The 19,479-nt window shown below is 38.2% G+C and overlaps 1 protein-coding gene across 2 annotated transcripts in view; it reads left to right on the top strand.

Moving 5' to 3' along the window:
• Positions 1–19,479, top strand: part of kdrl (kinase insert domain receptor like) — a 57,567-nt gene that overhangs the window by 17,566 nt on the left and 20,522 nt on the right. The window contains exons 5-18 of one of the 2 annotated variants that reach the window (XM_015001558.2): positions 1,044–1,188; positions 1,277–1,413; positions 1,491–1,662; positions 1,773–1,899; positions 2,750–2,913; positions 4,745–4,907; positions 8,393–8,507; positions 11,934–12,042; positions 12,966–13,256; positions 13,949–14,095; positions 14,298–14,426; positions 15,791–15,897; positions 16,804–16,930; positions 18,580–18,684. In XM_015001558.2, coding sequence (XP_014857044.2) covers positions 1,044–1,188; positions 1,277–1,413; positions 1,491–1,662; positions 1,773–1,899; positions 2,750–2,913; positions 4,745–4,907; positions 8,393–8,507; positions 11,934–12,042; positions 12,966–13,256; positions 13,949–14,095; positions 14,298–14,426; positions 15,791–15,897; positions 16,804–16,930; positions 18,580–18,684 — 2,038 coding nt within the window. Of the gene's footprint in view, positions 1–1,043; positions 1,189–1,276; positions 1,414–1,490; positions 1,663–1,772; positions 1,900–2,749; positions 2,914–4,744; positions 4,908–8,392; positions 8,508–11,933; positions 12,043–12,965; positions 13,257–13,948; positions 14,096–14,297; positions 14,427–15,790; positions 15,898–16,800; positions 16,931–18,579; positions 18,685–19,479 lie in introns of both variants that reach the window. The other variant, XM_015001550.2, reaches the window with a different exon arrangement.

The following is a 19,479-nucleotide window of genomic DNA, read 5'->3' as shown; positions in this document are numbered from 1 at the left end:
GGCACAGACTCTACAAACTTCCTGTTTTTATCACAACTATGACACCCTTCCTTCCTTCCTTCCTGGCCTCCTTACTTCCTTCTCATCCTTTGCCTCTTGTCCCAGCCCAACGCTTGTCTCCTGACCTGGGAACAAACAGGAGCAGGCACGTACAGCTTTTTCAGACTCTGTGCTCCACTTGCATGAATGATTGCCGAGGTCACGCTCAGTATACACAGTTAAAACTAATTAGATGCTCACTCTAGCAGATGTTAGTCCCCAGGTGATCTTAGTAAAGCAGAAGTTGCATATTAAATGAAGTTGAAACCTTTTCTCTTCAGTCAGTGATTGTTTTTGTACGTCCATTTGTGTCTCTACTGCTTCTAAAATAAAACCCCCCACAAACACTTAAAAAGCTGCTTTTTTGCCAATAAGATAAAACATTTTTGGTGTCTGAAAAATGAGCCAAGTCAAAACCATGTCAAAAACCTACCTATTATTAAGTTCCAGTGCACCGTTACCTAGCAACCCCAGCGGAATTCTGCCCGTTACCTAGCAACCCAAGCATAGCTCCAGCATATTTGGCCATCTAATTTTACCACAGTGTTTGCTGTATAATGGCTGCTGGAAAGGAAGAGTGTTTTGTTATTGACTTACCATCCAGAAACCTCTTGCTGCATTCTTGTTGGTTGTGCAGGGGGCTCTACTAAGCCTTTTCAAAGATGTACCGTTGTATTATTGCGCATGTGTTTGCAGCCATTTTCACATGCAAGCGTTGGGTTTGGGGGCATGGCCAGCATCAGCTTATGTTATTTCATAACATTTCATTATGAAAGGAGCTCAAAATAGGCAGAACTGAGCAGACTAAAATATCATAATCTAAGAATGATTTTATGCAAAAAAAGAAATAATAATAATAATAATAATAATAATAATAATAATAATAATAATAATAATATGTTTTATGCATCCTATAGACCTACAGTAGCCATGTTCAAAGAAGCCTAATAGGTGAACTTTAGAAGTGCTGCTTAAAACAAGTAACCTTGCCTTTATCACTACAGAATCCAGCGCTTTCAAAAGAAGTAGAGACGGTGTGGGATCCCAAAGTAGGGTTCACGATTCCAGATAATTACTATATGCAGCTCAAGTGTACATCTAACTTTGGTGGGAAAAACTTCACGTCCTCCTACATTCCACACAAATTCTGTAAGTTCAAATTTTATTCTGAGAAATATAACAAATATAACAAATATAAAATATAACATTTACTAACATATTTTCCTCTGTTCTCCAGCTAAAAATATAAATAATTTAAAAGTCACACCAGATCATGTCAAAGTGTTGGTTGGCGACACGCTTGTCCTTAACTGCAGCGGGGAGACGGGCCCAAACGGAAGAATAAAGTTCATCTGGGTTTTTCCAAAGCATAAAGTAAGCAAGGCACGGCTTTGTAAAAGTGACTGTCAAAACTTACAGCAGTGATGTTTATGATGCTTTTTTCTCCCCAGGAAAATCGATACCATACGAGCAAAGTTGATCTGACACTTGGTGGTTTTAACAAAATGAGCAAAACTTTGGTGTTGCCAAATATAACAATGGCAGACAGAGGAATGTATCTCTGCACAGCTTCGACTGATGGAATAACACACCACAATGCTTCAGCAAGAGTAATTGTCTATGGTAAGCATGATGTAACAGGGGGTCTTCTGTAGTGATATGAGAATAATTTGGATATTATTCATGAAACAGAGTGGGTTTCTGTTTTATTTATAATTTCTCTTCTGCTGCAGAGCATCCATTCCTCAACATATCTCATAAACACAGCAACAGCGGCAGAGTGATTGTCCGAGAGGATACAAAGAGGATTGTGTTAGAGCCTAGAGTCAAAGCGTTGCCACGACCAGACGTGATTTTATGGTAGGCTACACTTTACAAGAAAACAAGTGGAATAAGGTTTCCTGCTCAGATGAGAACACGGCTTGACTTTACATGCCAGTTCTTTGTATCTGAAAACTGACACTGTTAGTCTATGGTGACACAAGGTGGAGGCAGCATCATGCTGTGGGAATGTGTTTCGTTATGATGAACCAGAAAAAGACTGGAAACTGGGGCAACAACATGGGAAAAATGTCTTATTAAAAGTAAAATAATCTGCTAGTGGAACTAGTACTGTAAAAAAAAAAGAAAGAAAGAAAAAGTATATTAAGTAATTATTTATTTTATTAATTTATTTAAGTTAGTTTTGTCTTATCTCAAGTTTAGTAAGATGATTTGCACTGGACCAAAAATACTTGGTTATATTTTGTTTTGTTGCAGTAAGAGGATGTTGACAATTTCCTACACTGCAAAAACACAAAATTTATTGTATGTAAAATTTAATGTATTTTTGGTCTGGTGCAAATCATCTTAGTAAACTTGAAATAATATGTAGTAAACTAAGTTAGTTTACTGAAGTAAGTTAGTAAGTAAAGGTAGTAAACTTGCAAACTAACAGGTTAGTTTACTAAACTTAGGTAACTAAGTCAACTTAGTAAACTAACCTAGTTTAATAACTTGTAAACTTACAATCTGGCTCAGATTGCAAGTTATTTTTGTCTTATTTCAAGAGCAGTAAAATAGCTGCACTTGAAACTAGACACAAATACTTTGTGAGATTTTGTGTTTTTGCAGTGTATGCATCTACATTTCAAAAATCTGCTTCAGATAACAATAAAAACAAATTATTTCAATCATCATGACTACATTTTTTTCTCCCTCCAAATCCCAGGTACAAAGACGGCGTCGCCATTTTTAAGAACTCAACCTGCTACAAGATGTCCGGCTACAGCTTGTCCATCCTCGAACTGAAGGAGAGGCACTCTGGGGTTTACACCATAACCGTGGGCAGCCGGGTCATGCTCAGGAATCTTAGCTACACTCTGATCGTTGAAGGTAGGCGCTCTGAGGTAATGCGACTGAGGCCCAGCTGCTCTGGGCGGCAGGTAGCAGCTCCAGAATGAGAGGAATTTGGGGGCTTGTTGTTTCCAGCGCTGGATTGACGTAGCACAGGCAGCTGTTGTTGATTACTGAGGCTCTTCTGAAGGGGCTTGGGGTGGCGTGTAAATGGCCAGAGCGCTATTGTGCCGCTCGCATGTGTACACACAGACAGGGCTGCTCACAGAAAGAAAATGTTCCATGCAACAAGTACAAGAACCTGGATTTCAGTGTTTGGATGACTTTATGAGCGATGCTGATGGCCGTTAACACTTGAGGCTGTAAACATTTTAGGCCTGTTGTGGGTAGTCTGCTTTCTATAGAGAACAGAGAGGCACTGCTTGCCATGGTGGGGGAGAGAGGGCGCAACCTTTTCTATTAACTTCTTCAAAGTTTTCTGAGAAATCCCAATGGCGTACCAAAAAGTGGAAAAATTGGACCCCTTCTGGCGTGTGCAATCTTTATTTACGATCCTTGACTGTTAGGCTTTGTGCCAGTTATTGGAATGACAAAAAAAACAAAAAAAAACAACACTCTCAGACAGAAATAAACAAAAGCAAATAAATATTTCTGGCAACGATTAGAGAACTATGTGGGTTTTGATGTTTGAAGTTATGAACGAGTTCTGGATGCTTGACGCAAGGAGGTGGGATTTTTCATACTTCAACCTTGTACAACTAACAATTATTTAAGTAATCGATTATACTATCAATTATTCTGACGATTAAGCAAATAAAAATGGGTACATTCAGCTTTTTTTCTTTTAACCACTTAAGCCATTTCTTTGCGATACAGTAACATAATATGCAAAGAAACTATTCAGTTTCCTTTTTTATGTTATTGCATTTTATCTCCTAAAATGCAATAACATAGCATTCCTTTGGTGAATGCTTGATCATTTGTAGCAAAGGATGCATCTCCAGCTAAAAATACTTCTAAAAGTAAAAAGCTCAATGGTTTCTGCATCAATACAGTTCAGGGCTGATCAATTAAATGATTAAAAATTTGATAGCAAAAGGTGCTTAATATGTGTTTTTTGTTAGTTTGTTTGTTTGTTTGTTTTGTTACAAAATTTGAACTATGAAAATAAAAACTTTTGCCACCTGAGGAGTTTCGGGTAAAATATATTTACACGGAAAAGATTTTTTGTATCCTAAATGCAAATTTTATATATTTTTTTAACAGTTTTGGCTTTGTAACTGGTCTTAGTATATTGATTTTTCAGCAAATGTGCTTTTTGTGAGTCTATGTACTAATGACTAATCGATTCAGTCATATTTGAACTACTTGTACCATTCTTATGCTTATATATATATATATATATATATATAATTTTATCACTTATGGTCATATTTGTATTAACATCTTGGATGCAGTAGCTTGTCAATCCCATTGGGGATCAAGAAAGTACATTCTTCTCTCTTTTAATCACAATTAATCAAAATGAATCACAACTAATCACAACTAATTTGATTAAACACTGCAGCTTTGTGAATATTTAGGAATTGCTGAGTGATCTGGACAACCTCCTGAGTTGGGACAAGTATCTTGATCTGTTGCTCATTACACGGTTGAATCAGTGACCGGAGCGTGAGGTCGCAGAAAGGTCGCTCTCTGACCTCCAGGCCCCTGGATCTCCAGCCTTCTTGTCATTCTTCTTCTGCAAAGTATCTAAAGGACAATTGGACTCAAGGATGCCTTTTTCCCCTCAGCTATCCATCATGATTGTCGTTTTTCATTAAAAGACATTATGGGATACCACAACCTGTTTCTCTTTGTTTCCTCGCAGTTAAGCCGACTATTTTTGAGGCGGAGCTCTCCAACCAGGACGTGCAGCTGTACATGGCTGGCAAGCAGCAACAGCTGACCTGCACCGCCTTCGGCGTGCCGCTGCCCAGCATCACCTGGCTGTGGCAGCCGTGTCACACCATCACAACAGTGAACAGTGAACAGTGAGTCACCATCTTATGTTTTCAGTCACGGTTCTGTAGCTTCCCACTCGACAAAAAACTTTACTGGAAGCTAAAACATCAAGTTCACAGAGGTGAGACCAGATCAGTGTTTTGCAAGTCTCAAGTCTTTGTCTTCAAGTCCCAAATCTGAAACTTGGGATTTCAAGTCCTTTCGAGTCTTTTTTCTTATGAACCGGTTCAGCATTATGATGGAGACAGAGAGAAACTCACTGAGTTCAGTTACTGAACCTGCTTTCTGACACAGATCCCTGCTCACTATCCACCGGCAAACCTGAGCTAACACACTGCATTTAAAGCAAAAGTGAAGCCTAAATGAACAGAAATCAGATCATGGACGCACTTTAAGAAGAACTGTCTTCTAAACCTATGTTTTCATTTAGAATAACAAGAATTTCACCTTCTACAGTTCAGAAAAAAGCTACTACAGATTTGTGCACAAACAATCATGATTCGCTTTTTTTTATTATTTCAGAAAAAAATATTTATACTGAACTTTGAATGAATATTGGGGTTTTATCTTTAATTTAAGCTCTAATGAAAGAATGAACTAATTATGACCACCAGATTCACCACAAGCTAAAACAAGTATTAGGAAATGCTTATTATAGGAAACTGAGTCACCATTCCGCCCTGGGTAGCCAACATTGCAACACATCCACTCTGATTCAGCTCAGTCTGTCCCAGAAGATGACAAATAAATCAAAACATGGAAACATTCAAGAGCTGCCCTCTCATTTCTGGTCAATAGCTCCGTGGGCTGAATGAGAAACATGGGGGAAATATATTAAATCTCAGATTCCCTGAGCTATTGCAAAGCTGAATAGCGCCGAGTGACTTTGCACGAATGCCGGCCTGGAAGTGAACCCGCGAAAAGAATAAATATTAGGACGTTTACTGAGATCCTGGCCTGTTGGGGGTACCAGCAAACCCAGGACTGCTAAAATCAGGAAAACAATGGGCCATTACATTTGGCATATCAGCCTCAGACTACGCTGACAAAAACAACAAAGTGGACTGAAGGAGACTAAATTATGTTTCATGCTAGATGATTTTAATCTGCAAGTTTTTACATTTTCTCCAAGAACAACGTGCGGTTTATGGATTTCTGATAAATCAAAGCAGAGGTCAAACAAAGTCTGTGTGCAGACCTAAGCATAATCGAGGCTGGCATCAGGAACAGTGGCTGCACTGTGGTGACCAGCTAATGAGACGGAGGAACAACTGCAGCCTGGTGGGAAACCAATTGCACAAAAATGTTTGTTTTATACAAGCATCACCCAACACAGAACATGTCACTGTAAGTCCAAAAAACGGCCCTTCAAGCTCATACCTCAATCCTAACGGGGATGTATTATACAAAAATTTCTTCCATTTGGGTCTCTACTGCTTCTAAAACAGTCAAAACACTTAAAAAAAAAAAAAAAAAAAGCAGCCACATTTAAGCAATAAGTTAATATTTTTTTTAGTGTCTGGAAAATGAGCCGTTTTTTTAAAAACCTTCTGAATGTAACTTCATAAATCAGCAGGCACTTCCCTGTTACCTAGCGACCCCGGAATAATCCAACCCGTTACCTAGCAACCCCAGCAGAGTTCCAGAATGTTTGGTCAGCTGGTTTTATATGCATTCAAATGCAAATTCAAAAATACTTTATTGATCTCGAAGGGAAATTAAATGTCATACTAATTCAAATTCTTCAAAGAGTTATTGTAGGCAGGAAAGATCTCTTGTAGCAGTCTGTGTTACAACAAATTAGAGGAAGGCTCTGACTAAAGACTCTCTACTTTGCCCAGATATGCTCTGCCTGAAAAGACAAGTGTTTTGTTGTTAAGTGCGCATCTGTTTGCAGCCATTTTCATGTGCGAGTGTAAACATCAAATTGGTGGGCGTGGCCAGGAGCAGTTTATATGGATTTAAAGTGAAAAGAGGCCCTAAAACTGCTCATAGGCAGAACTAAAATCTCCTCATCTAAGAATTACTTTGTGCAAAAACTGTAAGGAACCTATCCTAAACTGTTCAAGGAAGCATAATGGGTCACCTTTAATCTTTTGGAGAAAACTGGGGGGTTTAGAGGTGACGAGGGGGCCAAACATGAGGATGTCTTTATCTCCAGGCTGAGGAGTTATCAGCTGTTCCCAGCTGACCGTCAAGGTTTAGGGTCGGCCTTATCTCCTCAGTCCAGAGTGCGGTGATTCCTGTACGTGGCGGTGCACAGCCCTTCCTGTCGCTACTGCTGTTTCCTCCTCTCCTTTTTGCCTCATCAGGTTAATTGTTCACCAAGAGCAGTGAAAGGTTTCAGGGATGAGGGGCGAGGGGAGGTTGGCTCAAATCAAATTCTCAGACCCGAACCAGACTTGGACTGTTCCTCACTCACTCAGTTTAATGAGCAGCAGCTTCTTTGTATTTTGGGTTGTAGCTCATGATAGGCATTTTCATGTGTGACGGGCATTGAAAATAATTAAAAAGCGTGGAAAGTTGTGGTGTGGTGGCACGGCGGTTAAGCACAACCCATATATGGAGGCCTTAGTCCTCAACGCGGCTGACGCAGGTTCGATTTGCTGCATGCCTTCCCCCTTCTCTCATTACTCACTTTCTTGTCAATTCAATATCAAATAAAGGCCACTAGAGACAATAAAACAAACAAATAAAAAAAGCATGGAAGGAAAAACAATCAACACAAAGCGAAAGATTGTCAAAGTGGTGAATTCAAAGTCTATAGCTCAAATTTAGTTCATAAAATTAAGATTTATATGATGTTTTTCCTTTAATGAGTTGGAGACTTAGCAAACCAGAACCCTATGGAGAGATTTAAAAGGACTCTGTTGAGAGTCCAGTCTGTCTGTAATCCACAACATTGAGAACAAATTAATTTGTCAGTACAAGTATGTTTTATAGAAGTGATTGATTTAAGTCTCACTTTTCTCTACATTATCAGTCTGTTTCACTCCTGAGATTTAAACCTAGATGGCATTATTCTGAGAACACCTTTCATGCCATTTAAACTCTGTTCACTTTTAGTTTCCTCATAGCAACACATTTTAATCTAAACAATCATTTCTAATCATTTCTAAGACTACGAACACATAAACAGCAGAAAATGTTGTGTAATTTACACTTTATGCTCACAAACAACAGCTGTGGTCTTGCTGTTTAATCATTGCTCAATTTACCTTTCCAAATTCCACAGATCGTTTTTAATAAATTAACCAAGTCTGATGTGCAAGAGTTCTTTTAACATTGCAGATTGGAAAGGGTTTTTGTTGTCAAAAGTTCTTTTAAAGTCAATTGCCTGCTTTGAAAAACACAGAAAAGGTCAGTTATGATCTATAAATGTTTCAAATGTTCTTATTTCTCTAGAATATGATGATATTTGCTGTTTAGCTTTCTGTTGATCTAATCTTCGCAGGATAAGTTTGGATCACTGAAAATGCAACATAAAGAGTTTTAAAACTTCTTTTCTTTGCAGTTGCATCTTCGACAATGATCCAGTCCCGGTGACGCTTAATGAACAAAGTAATAATTTCCACAACTTGATCACCAGTATAAATGTCCAGACGGAACTGGTTCAAGAAAAAAACAAGGTGTGTACTAAATTATTCATTTCTAAACATCTGATGTCTGTTTTTTTGTTCATAATTAGCTTGAAAAATAGCAATAATGATTAATTGGTTAATTTTGTAACCTTGTGTAACCACAACCAATTAAATGTCCTCAGCTCCCCTAATCGGCACAAAATCTGTTTACCTTCCTTCATGCACTTAAAGAGACGTGATTTATTCCAGGAATACTCAGGAAGACATGAGATACTTAGGCTGCTTTATTGCTATAGGCATAAGGAAGCCTCAGCCAACTTAAACACAAAATTTCAACACCCAGTGACAGTTTGAGAGAGAGAGAAAAATATCTTCAGACCATAAAAATGCAGCAGAGAAAATACTTGCACTGCTTCTAACATCTGACTGACATCTGAATAACTTTTCGCTGAGTTCAAACACAAATGCACAGAGCTGCTGCGCAAGTCCATCTGATTCAAATGAAGTCTGCACGCATTCAGTCCTACTGAGTGTGAGAAATGCTCTGAAACACGTGTGTGTTTCATTTATTTGGGTTTTGGTTGTGCGTTAAACACAGAGGTGTAGATCCGTGCATTTGACCTCTAAACGACAACGCCTGAGGCTAGCAGTCAGCTAACCTCATTGCAAAAACACAAAATCTCACCAAGTATTTTTGGTTTAGTTTCTAGTGATAATACCTTATTGCACTTGAAATAAGACTTCAGCAAGATACTGGTGCTTCTTCTTTAAGTCAATAATTGCTTAATATAAATGAAAAAGTACAAATTCCACTAGTGAAATTCTGGTTTTACCGCTGCATGCGCTGTACAATGGCTGCTGGAAAAGACAAGTGTTTTGTTGTTGACTAACATCCAGAAACCTCTTGCTGCTTCCTTGTTGGTTGTGCAGGAGACTCTACACTGTAAAACATTTAAAAGTGGATTAACTTGAACATTAAATTCCACCTGCTGCCCTGAAAGTGAAATTTAAATCAACAAGAAAATTGTGCTCAGAAATTAACGTCCATGAAGCTGATTTAACAACAAGAGACAAGTTGTCTAAACATTGTTTTCTAGTTCTGATAACGTTCATTATTTATCAATGAATCATTAATCTTGAAATGTTATCTTTCCCTTCATTCTGTAATTTAAACCAAATAATTATTTTACTTTCTGCAAGAAAAAAAAACTGCCTTCACCCAGTTAAAGAGCCACATGTCTATTATGAACGTGACATTATCCTCAAGCATTAAAATAAACATTTGCCTTAATAAAACACAAGAGTCAGATCGATGTAATGCACTTCCATCTCAGGATACAGAAACATGCCGCTAAGCATTCTGGGAAATAGCTCTCACTCCCGTCTTTTTCTTCTTTCCTAAAAACTTTAGTTTATTCAACTCTTGGAGGTTTGACAAAAGTTAGCACAACTTATCACTGTAAGTTTATCTTTCACAAACTCACATATTAAGGTTGAAAATCTTAAAATTACAAAATTTGACTTAAAGAGTAAGAGATAGACACAACTGAATGCAGCTTAAATGTTTTACAGTGCAGTTCTGCTTTTCAAAGACATATGGTTGTATAATTAATTTAATTCTGAAACTCAAAATAAAAAGAACCAATCAGACTGAAATCTCACCTTGTAAGAAGGATTTTGTTTAAAAAATAAGAAGTATAATGAACATCTTTTGTGTTGCCCATAAACCAATCCAGCCTGTTCAAGGAAGAATAATAGGTCACCTTTAATTATCTGTAAATTTATCAAATGCACAGTGCCTCAGTTCTAATATATCCCTGACATAAATGGGGCGGCATAACTAATTTACACATGCTTGTGGCCAGTCGCTGGTATTTTATAAGGGTTAGCACTGAGGGTCAATGATAACAAGCCGTGGTTTAAAGGGAGAGGGATTTGTTGGCAGCAAATTCCTCTCTGTCAGCCCACATAAATCGTGCTGGCCTGTGAATAAGAACACAGTCGGGGCCGGGCCTCGGAGCGGCCCAGTGGAGAGGCGAAGCTCGCCCAACTCACAGTATGAGGGAAGATGTTGGCCTGGGGGCGGGGGGCATGCGGGTCACAGTGCGTCTGGTCAGGTCACCTCTGAGGAGTGTGAATGTTTTCAATCTCAGGTTGCATCATGGAGGGTAACATAATACGATAAGACTTCTCCGCCATGTTTTTACAGATGATATATCAGCATGGATTGGCCGACAACTTTAATTTTTCGGTGCTGCCTGGACATTTTAAGGGGCTGAAACAGGTTAATTTAGTCTGAGAGCGAACACAATGGCAGCCCAGGAAGTTATGACCCAGCATACACCAGACAATCCTCCTCAGTGTAGCTCACTATATGCCAAAGAAAACAGATGTTCCCAACAGAACCTACCCGCCATCTGGCTCTCATCCAAGCTGCAGTTATTATTTTGTCTATCTACGCCATTAAAATGTTGTATTTTTTGTAAATTGAGTATGTCATTAGTGCTGCTTTCCAGGAAATACGCACTGTGGCCCAGCTCTCGGCATGTAGCAAAGATTTGAGGGTGACTCAGTGGGATTTAAAAATCCAGATGTATCCGTTCATTAACATCAGGACTCTGAATGCAGAAGTACCACACACTGAAACAGACGTCTGCAGGCACGTAGTGATTGGATGGCGTTTAGGTAAATGTTCAATGTAAAATGAAAATCCAGAAATCTTCTCTGGAAATGTGTGGAAATTAGAAATGAAAAATCTGTGTTGATTTTGAGATTAAATCTCACAGAAACTGGTTGGAAATTTGATGACCTCCCTGTGGATGGGTGGATCCTCTCTGGGTACTCCAGCTTCCTCTCACCATCTTAAAACATGTCAGGTTAACTGGTTGATCTAAATCAGGAGATTTAGACTTACACTGGACTCTAGTTTGTGATATCACATTAATGGCTAAATATGAAACCACACCACATTTTTCAGATTTTTATTTGTATCACGTATCATTTTTCTTCCATTATAGTTAGTTAAATTCCTGGTATGAACACAAAATCACACTATATTTTTCTCTTTTCCTTTCTTTAAGTAAAGAACAACGTGTAAAAAGTAAGCACATCAAAGAAAGGGGGCTGGATTAAATACATTTATACTTTAATATTTAGATAACTGTACAAATAATGATCTAAATATATATTATGGTATTTGAATTGTGAATGTGAACATATTTGACAAAAATAAGTGATCTAAATGAACTAAACTGAACAGAAATAAAGTGGAACAAAATAATTTAATTTGAACTGAACTAAAATAAAGTAAAATTAACTGAACCAAAGTAAAGCCAAGCAAAGTAAATTGAACTAAAGTAAACTGAAGTGAGTAAAGTAAACAAAAGTGAACTAACAGAAACGTAAAAGAGAATATTCTTTATAATTCTGATGATCTGTTCAATTATTGATTTTAATCTGAATCATCTCTCGTAGACTGTGAGCACCCTGGTGATCAGAGAGGCTCGTGTGTCTGGACATTACCTCTGCAAAGCCCAGAACAAACTCGCCACTTTCAACATGATTCTCCCATTCTACGTTGATGGTAAGTGTCGCTCAAAGAAATCAGAAATAGTTTCAGCAGTAATTTCAAAGCGCTGGATTATTTCAAATCATCTGCAGTGCTCGCTTTAATGAACTGCAAGAGCGGGAAAGGAATGCACAGATTGTGTTGTGCAATAAAGAGACCAGAGGGGGGCATTAATTGAAAACATCTTCCACTGTAGCTGAACGGCCCGAAAGGGGGAAGAGAGGCGAACGTGTCCTGAGCCATATGGGGCGCTGTAATGGCACGCGTTTAAAAACAACTATGAATAACTGCATTCCTGCTCCGGTGCCAGCAGGTCATTCCTCTTTCTCTCAGCCTGTGTGCACAAGTGAGAATTTACTTTTCATGTGCATCTGAGCGTTTCCAAATGTTCCCCAAAAGGTTGTCTGTTGAGACGGTTATGTAATAACAGCAGGAATGACGTGTTGGAATAAAGCAAAACACTTTTTTTTGTATTTTTAATAAAACCTGAGCAAATCACTTCTCCTTATGAGCAGAAAACGTTTTAAGAATTGAACAACCTGCAGGGTTATCCGATTCCCAGGAGGTACCCGGCTCTCCTCCAGGGGAAGATGGAGGAAAAAAAAGAGAAGAGGACAATTGTAATAACATCTGTCTTCAAAGAACAGAGAACACTTTCCAACAAAACTGAATAAACAAGCACAGTCTGGTTCCCGCGGGTCACATAGTCATTCTCGCTCCAGTTGGAGCGCAGAAGTGCCGTCAGGCACGCTGTCCACCAACGTGCTTCCAATTAATGGTGATTAAACAGGAAACAACTTCAAATTTGACATTCCTTCTCTTCTGGCAAGTGGTTTATGGTTTAAAGAGCACAACTAGTGCATAGTACTGCTGACGGCTGAACACATTTGTAGCTGGGGAAGATTTATGAAGATGATGCAAAGTTTTCTTCTGTTTAGATGAACCGGAGGAAGTTGCCATCGAACCTCGAACAGCCATAGAGGGAGACGACGTCACCCTGACCTGTAGGGCGACCCGTTACCTCTACACAGGCCTACAGTGGCTGGACTCCAGGAATAAAACTATCACCACCGATGCATCCAACCTCCGGGTGGACCAATACTCCATTTCCATATCTCTCAATGTGCGCAATGTGTCCGAAAGCAGCACTGCAGGGTACCGGTGCCACGCATACAAGCTGCAGAAACCGAAAAAGTCCAAAGTCAAGATGGTCGCCTTGGAGTTGAAAGGTTAGAAACAACATTTCCATCATGTCTAATAAAGTACCACAAGACAGGATCTTAATTTGAATAAAAATAGTTAATGTGTCAATAATTACATATATAATTTAGTAAACATACATGAAATGTACTACTGAATGTTTAAATTATATTTATTTTATGGTTCCTATGCCAAGAAATAATTTAAACTTTCACTACAGCTCATTAAGTAAACTTTAGCATCTGATTGGTTGACCTGAACAGCATGTCAGCTTCAGTCCAATCGTATTTCAGGAGTAGTGGTAGTCCCGCCCACTACATCTGAGTATGTATAAAATTAAATCAGGATGTGTTGCAACAGGACCGTGTAATAATTAAATAGTGCAATTGGTGCACTTGCTTTTTGTGAATGAAATAAACATTTATTTAACCTATGCATTATGCTCATACATACTGCTTTTTACTATTTGTGTGAAACTTTATGTATGCTACTCCAAATTTCCCTTTTGTTGGACTCCAATAAAGACTGTTTCTATTTCTAAATTAGTTTATTTTAATTCACTATTGACACATTTAACTAATCAATGGACAGACTTATTTATCCCAATAATTTGTGGCACTTTTGGACTTCCATACTGTTGCTTACTCCAGCACAGGTTGCTAGATTGTTTTCTCTAAATTAATTGCTGCTCTAATTCAGTTTTCTGCTCATTTTGATGCAGAGCGGCAGCGGCCATTGCTCAGCCAAAATCTGACCGATCAGGACGTGAACAGCAGCAGCACTCTGGTCTTGAGCTGCTTTGCTTCGGGGGTTCCTCGTCCGCTGATCCGGTGGTACAAAAATGGTGTCGAAGTGGACGAGAGTCCAGGTATGTTTCAGAATAATGCCACATAACAAGATATGATGCTAATTTTATTTAATTTTTTAACTATAAAGCATCAATGTAAGAACATTTTATTGGTGATGTTATTTGTGAGATGCAGAAATCATTTCATCTGCACATCCTGAGTGTAGGGACTTGCGTTTTTCATATTAAAATACCACAATCAGCTCAAAGCTTTGTGTTGCAGGGGTATCACTGGGAGAAAACGGGACCCTCATCATCGAAAGGGTGAAGAAAGACGACGAGGGCCGGTACGAGTGTGTGGCCCAAAACGCTGAGGGATTCGCCAAAACGAGCGCCGTCGTCACTGTGCTGGGTGAGTCCGTCTCTCTGCAGAGAGAGGAGAAAAACATCAGCTCAGTAGATCACATCAAACAGACCAATTAGTCCAAGCAGCAAGGCCGGGGCCTTTTGCTTTTCTTTTTTTTTATCTCCACATCCCAGCGTATCAAAGAGGCCGTTCTGGCCCCCTGTTTTCTTTTCATCACTGCAAATAGCTTTGGCCTGACTTTAGTGAGGAAAAATGGCCCCTGACAGAAAACTGGCAGCTGCCAGGAATGCCAAGTGAATTCCTTCATGGGTTTTATGATCAAGGTTTTGGCTGTGAGCATTTCTCCAGAGGACATAACCTCTGTGGAGTGTTGAGAGTGTCACTAATGACTCTTAAAGGTTTGGCGGCTGCAGTGTGTTTTACAATACGGCGTAAATTTTGATCAGCGAGGAATCCAAAAAGTGGATGAGTTTAAATATCTGGGTGTCATTCTGGCTTCTCATCTTAACTTTGTGGAATTTAAGAGAAACCTAAACCACTTTTATCTTATAAGATCATTTTCATGTGAAAAAAAAATTTCCTATCATATCATAGCACAGAGCATGATTGACAGCGCTAAGACCCGCCTTCTGGCTCTGATTGATTGTTTCTAGTTAGCACTGGAAGAAGGCACAAGAGCTTGATATATATATTTATTTTTTTTTTTTCAGTTTATTTGTCTCATACTATCACACTATAGTGACAGTTTCAACAAATATTTAAAAAATATTGTTTCTTATAAAAGTTACTGCAGCTTTAAGATTTTAAGATGGATCCCATTCATCCAATTTTGTAAAGATCATCTTTAGACATTTCAGTCTGTAGATGAGCATCCTATCTTACAATTATATGCTACTTTGTCCCAGATAAATACATCCCATTACGTGGTTGCAATGTGAACAAAATGAGTAATTTTGCACAACACTGCAACTGATTAAGCCGTTCAGCCTTTCTTTAATCAAGATTTATAGTTGTCCTTTCTGTGTGAATGTTAGTCAGAGACTGGAAAATAAACGGTTAGTGATTGCACGAATTACTTCAAAAACAATGTTTGAAGAAAAAATCCTTGGAAGAAATGCGGTGTGTTTGTTCCACGAAAAAATTTGATTCCACCTCCTTTTTTTCTGTACATCCACAGGAAAATGTCAAGGAAGTTAACAAGTAAACAAAACAGAGAAAGAATGTCTTGACATAAAAGCCTTGGTGACTTCAGGCAACAACTGCAAGTTTTATTTGTAAATTTGCAACAGACGGTTTAGGTTTTGATGGTAAATTCTCCAAATACTTCCTGCTAACAATCGAACTGAAAAGCGTGCGCCGATTTTACGGCAAAGCATCCAGGCAGCTGACGACAGCTCTTCTGTTTCCAGGAGATGAAAGCAAGTCAAACATTGAGGTCATAATTTTGGTGTGCACCGGAGCCGCTGCCACGTTCCTCTGGATTATGCTCATCCTGTTCATCCGAAAGCTGAGGAAGGTAAGAGCGCTGCAGCTTTAATTCTGTGGCTTCTTCCTCCAAGTGGAAACCAGTTTGGTTCACGGACATCACTAACCCATGCTGGTTGTGACACATTTTAACACTGAATGACACATTTAACTGGATTTCTAAATGTTTGGGTCATGTGGAAACAACAGCTCAGCCTTTTCTTCTGCCTTATCGCTCAAAATGAATTCTAAGATATAAGAAACTATTTATTCCAGTGCTGAGCAGAGCACTAAACAGAAATAAAACTGAAGTAGTTGGGCCTAAAGAGGAACAATTAATAGTCAACATGCATCATCAGCAGTTATAGTTACACTGTAAAACATCTGAGTTGTCATTTAGTTGTGTCTGCTGTCTTCTTCTCTTTAAGTCAAATGAATTTAGTCAGTTTTAGGTTTTGAACCTAAATGTGAGTTTGTGAAAGATAAACTTACAGTAGCGAGTTGGGTTAACTTTTTATTCACTTTGTCAAACCTCCCAGAGTTGAATAAGCTAGAGTTTGTAGGTTAGCACTTAAAAAAATCGAATGAAGAAAAATACAGGAGTGGGAACTATTTCCCAGAATGCTTAGCGGCATGTTTTTGTCTTCTGAGATGGAAGTGCGTTACATTGATCTGATTCTTGTGTTTTATTAAGGAAAATGTTTATTTTAAAGCGGATAATGTTCCATTCACACTAAATGCTTTAGATCAGAATTCATTGTGATGTTTAGTAAAATTCATCATTAGATCAGAAACTTTGTTCCTGCAATTTGAAACAATAATTTAAATTATTCAAAGGTAAAATAAGCAGTTACTTTAAAGTGAAGTGTCTTCTTGCTCAAATGTTTTATTCAACTAAACTAGATGATAACAAAAACTATCGATAATAATTGTGATTCTTCTGTTTCCTTTTCAGCAGCCGGCGCACTATAAGATGGGTCCGTCTATCATCATCGATCCTGATGAGTATCCTCTCGATGAGCAGAACGATCTTCTTCAGTACGACAGCAGCAAGTGGGAGTTTCCTCGTGACCGCCTGCGTCTCGGTGAGCTGCCGTAACGAAAAATAAATACTCAGAAAATTCAATATTTCAACAAAAAAATAACCTTAACACACACTCAGATTTGTGTTTGCATCGCAGTTGATACATAATGCATTTATTATCATTTTTCCCAACCAAAAGAATACTGACTATGTGTCACTGATCCATAAAATATGCTAAAATAAACTTTAAAAGGCTTTTCAGTTGTGAACATGATTTCAAGCAACAGGCTTATAAGTTTTAGTCAGAAAATTTACACTATTAGAGCCATTAAAGTCACTAAAGGGACAATTGGGACATGTGAGTCACTGCAATGTTTAACGTAGGGTCAGTTTTTACTTGACAATCCAGATACGTCTGTAACGGTGTGATGTGAGATCCCGAGGTGTGAACAACCCAAACACTGAGCTGAGCAGAGGGTAGAGCTGTGACTCACTCGTCCTAATCGTCTTAACAGCCCAATTAGTGTCATGACTGCAACTCATAATCCTGCTTCTGGCAACCATGTTGAAAACCAAAGACGTCTTTTGGATAAAAGGTGAAAAATCCTCAAGTAACATTAGAAGAAGTCCAGTCCCCCTCTGCTTTATTGCTTAAGAGTCTCAGTTTTCCACTAGAGGGTAAAAAGGCAAGTGTAGGATTCAATTTGGAGGCTTTTTGAAAAGAGTGCCGACTTTTTTAAGAGGCACAAGTCTCGAAAATCAAGTGTCATTTGCCAATTTTTAGAGTTTAACTGCATTGGCTCTGAAATATTTCCACACGTTTGTTGAAAATGGAAGGTTTTGTCCCCTTAATGTGACACCTGTCCTGCACAATTCATATAAAAAACAAACACATTTATAACAGGAAATTTAATGCAAAAATATACAAATGTGCACTTCATTAAACCTTCCTCTGAAGCATCTTTTGAATCACTTTCATCATTTTAGTGCAAATATCTTAGTACACTTTAAATAAAACGAAAGTAACTTATAAGTAACTGTTCAGCAAAATATATACAATTGTTTAAGTCAGTAATTCCTTAATATTGATGAAAAAGTGCAATGGCAGATTATTTCACTGATAGCATGGGTAGAATGTGTTATTATAAGTGAAATAATCTAATATCTTTACATCAACATTAAGGAATTATTGACTGAAACCAAACTCATATTGTGCTTAAAAGTTACTTCTAAGTTGGTATTTGCATTAAAAATAATACCAAAAATACTTGGTAAGATTTGATTTTTCCACATTGTACGTTTACAGATGTGCATACTTCACAGAACCAAGTTATTTATCCAGTTTAGTTCTTTTGCTTCTAACAGATTTATTTGGAATAAATCTGTTCGTGTTTCTTCCTGATCTGTCAGGAAGAAACATTATGAGGGGTTAAGAGGTAATTGTGGAAGCTGTTCATCGTGAGTGCTGTTAAGATAAATGGCATCGGTGTCGCATCGCTCTGCAGCTGCACAGTTGAGTCATCACTTAACACTGACCTGCACTGTCGCCCCGGCTTAAGTGCACCATAAATTAATCTCTAAACACTAGAATATCAAAGCCCCCATGTGTTTTCTGCAACTTTAACTTTTGTTTTTCTTTGCATGCTTGGTTATTTATCCCCAGGGAGTCTGATTTAAATCCTCTTCTGAAATATTTGATTTCTTTATCAGGTAAAACTCTCGGCCACGGAGCTTTTGGGAAGGTCGTCGAGGCATCTGCTTTTGGGATTGACAAGCTCTCAACATGCAAGACTGTTGCAGTAAAAATGCTTAAAGGTGGGAATAAAACAGAGTAAAAACAAGCTATGACTAAAGAGAAAAGTTGAAAAACATCAGTTCCTTGGGTTAAGAGAGCAACCAAATGAATTTCTCTTCTCAAAAATAACATGTGCAACTGGAGTTCAAAGCAAAGAATTGGAGATGTGTTTGTTGCAGAGGGAGGCAGAGCTAAAGGCTAAGACCTCTAACTTCCCAGCTAATGTTGGGACTAATGTAGGATCCTTCACATCAGCAGATGAGGAAAAGTTCAAAAGTGCAAGAAATGAGAGCAAAATTATCAACAAATCTTCAAACTTTCTCATTCTTTTGTTTTAAAACAATAGAATAAGAACCAAACCACAACACTGGTTTAGTTGTGGCTTAAAGTGTTATGAATGTTCTTTACTTTTTCAAATATTTCCAGTGAGTTACATCTGCATCAAAGTTAAAAGGCATAAAACAGGCAGCTAAATTAAACATTTTTTCAGTTTTATTATAACCAAAAGACCAGAAAGTGAATATCAACATCAACATCACGGCTCTCAGCTGCACTTATTGTCTGCTGTCTTATCTTTGTGAATCATGTCTGGGGATAAATCACTGACTCTGAGAGGAAAAGTGGATGCAGGTCAGATTTAATGGAAAGCCGCAGCTTTGTGACTTCAGACTGCATGGCTGCTTTTGTCTCATAAATCTGATGTTGGTCAAAGCAGCAGACTAAAAGTCTTCATTTGTATATTTCAAGACATTGTTATTGTTTAAATTTACCACAATCAGATATGTAAACTAAGCACACATGCTTATCTTATTTTG

Source organism: Poecilia mexicana, unplaced genomic scaffold, assembly GCF_051168715.1.
Source record: "Poecilia mexicana isolate PSO_F unplaced genomic scaffold, ASM5116871v1 scaffold_10, whole genome shotgun sequence".
Classification (NCBI taxonomy): domain Eukaryota; kingdom Metazoa; phylum Chordata; class Actinopteri; order Cyprinodontiformes; family Poeciliidae; genus Poecilia; species Poecilia mexicana.
This window is presented reverse-complemented; position numbering and strand designations above follow the sequence as displayed.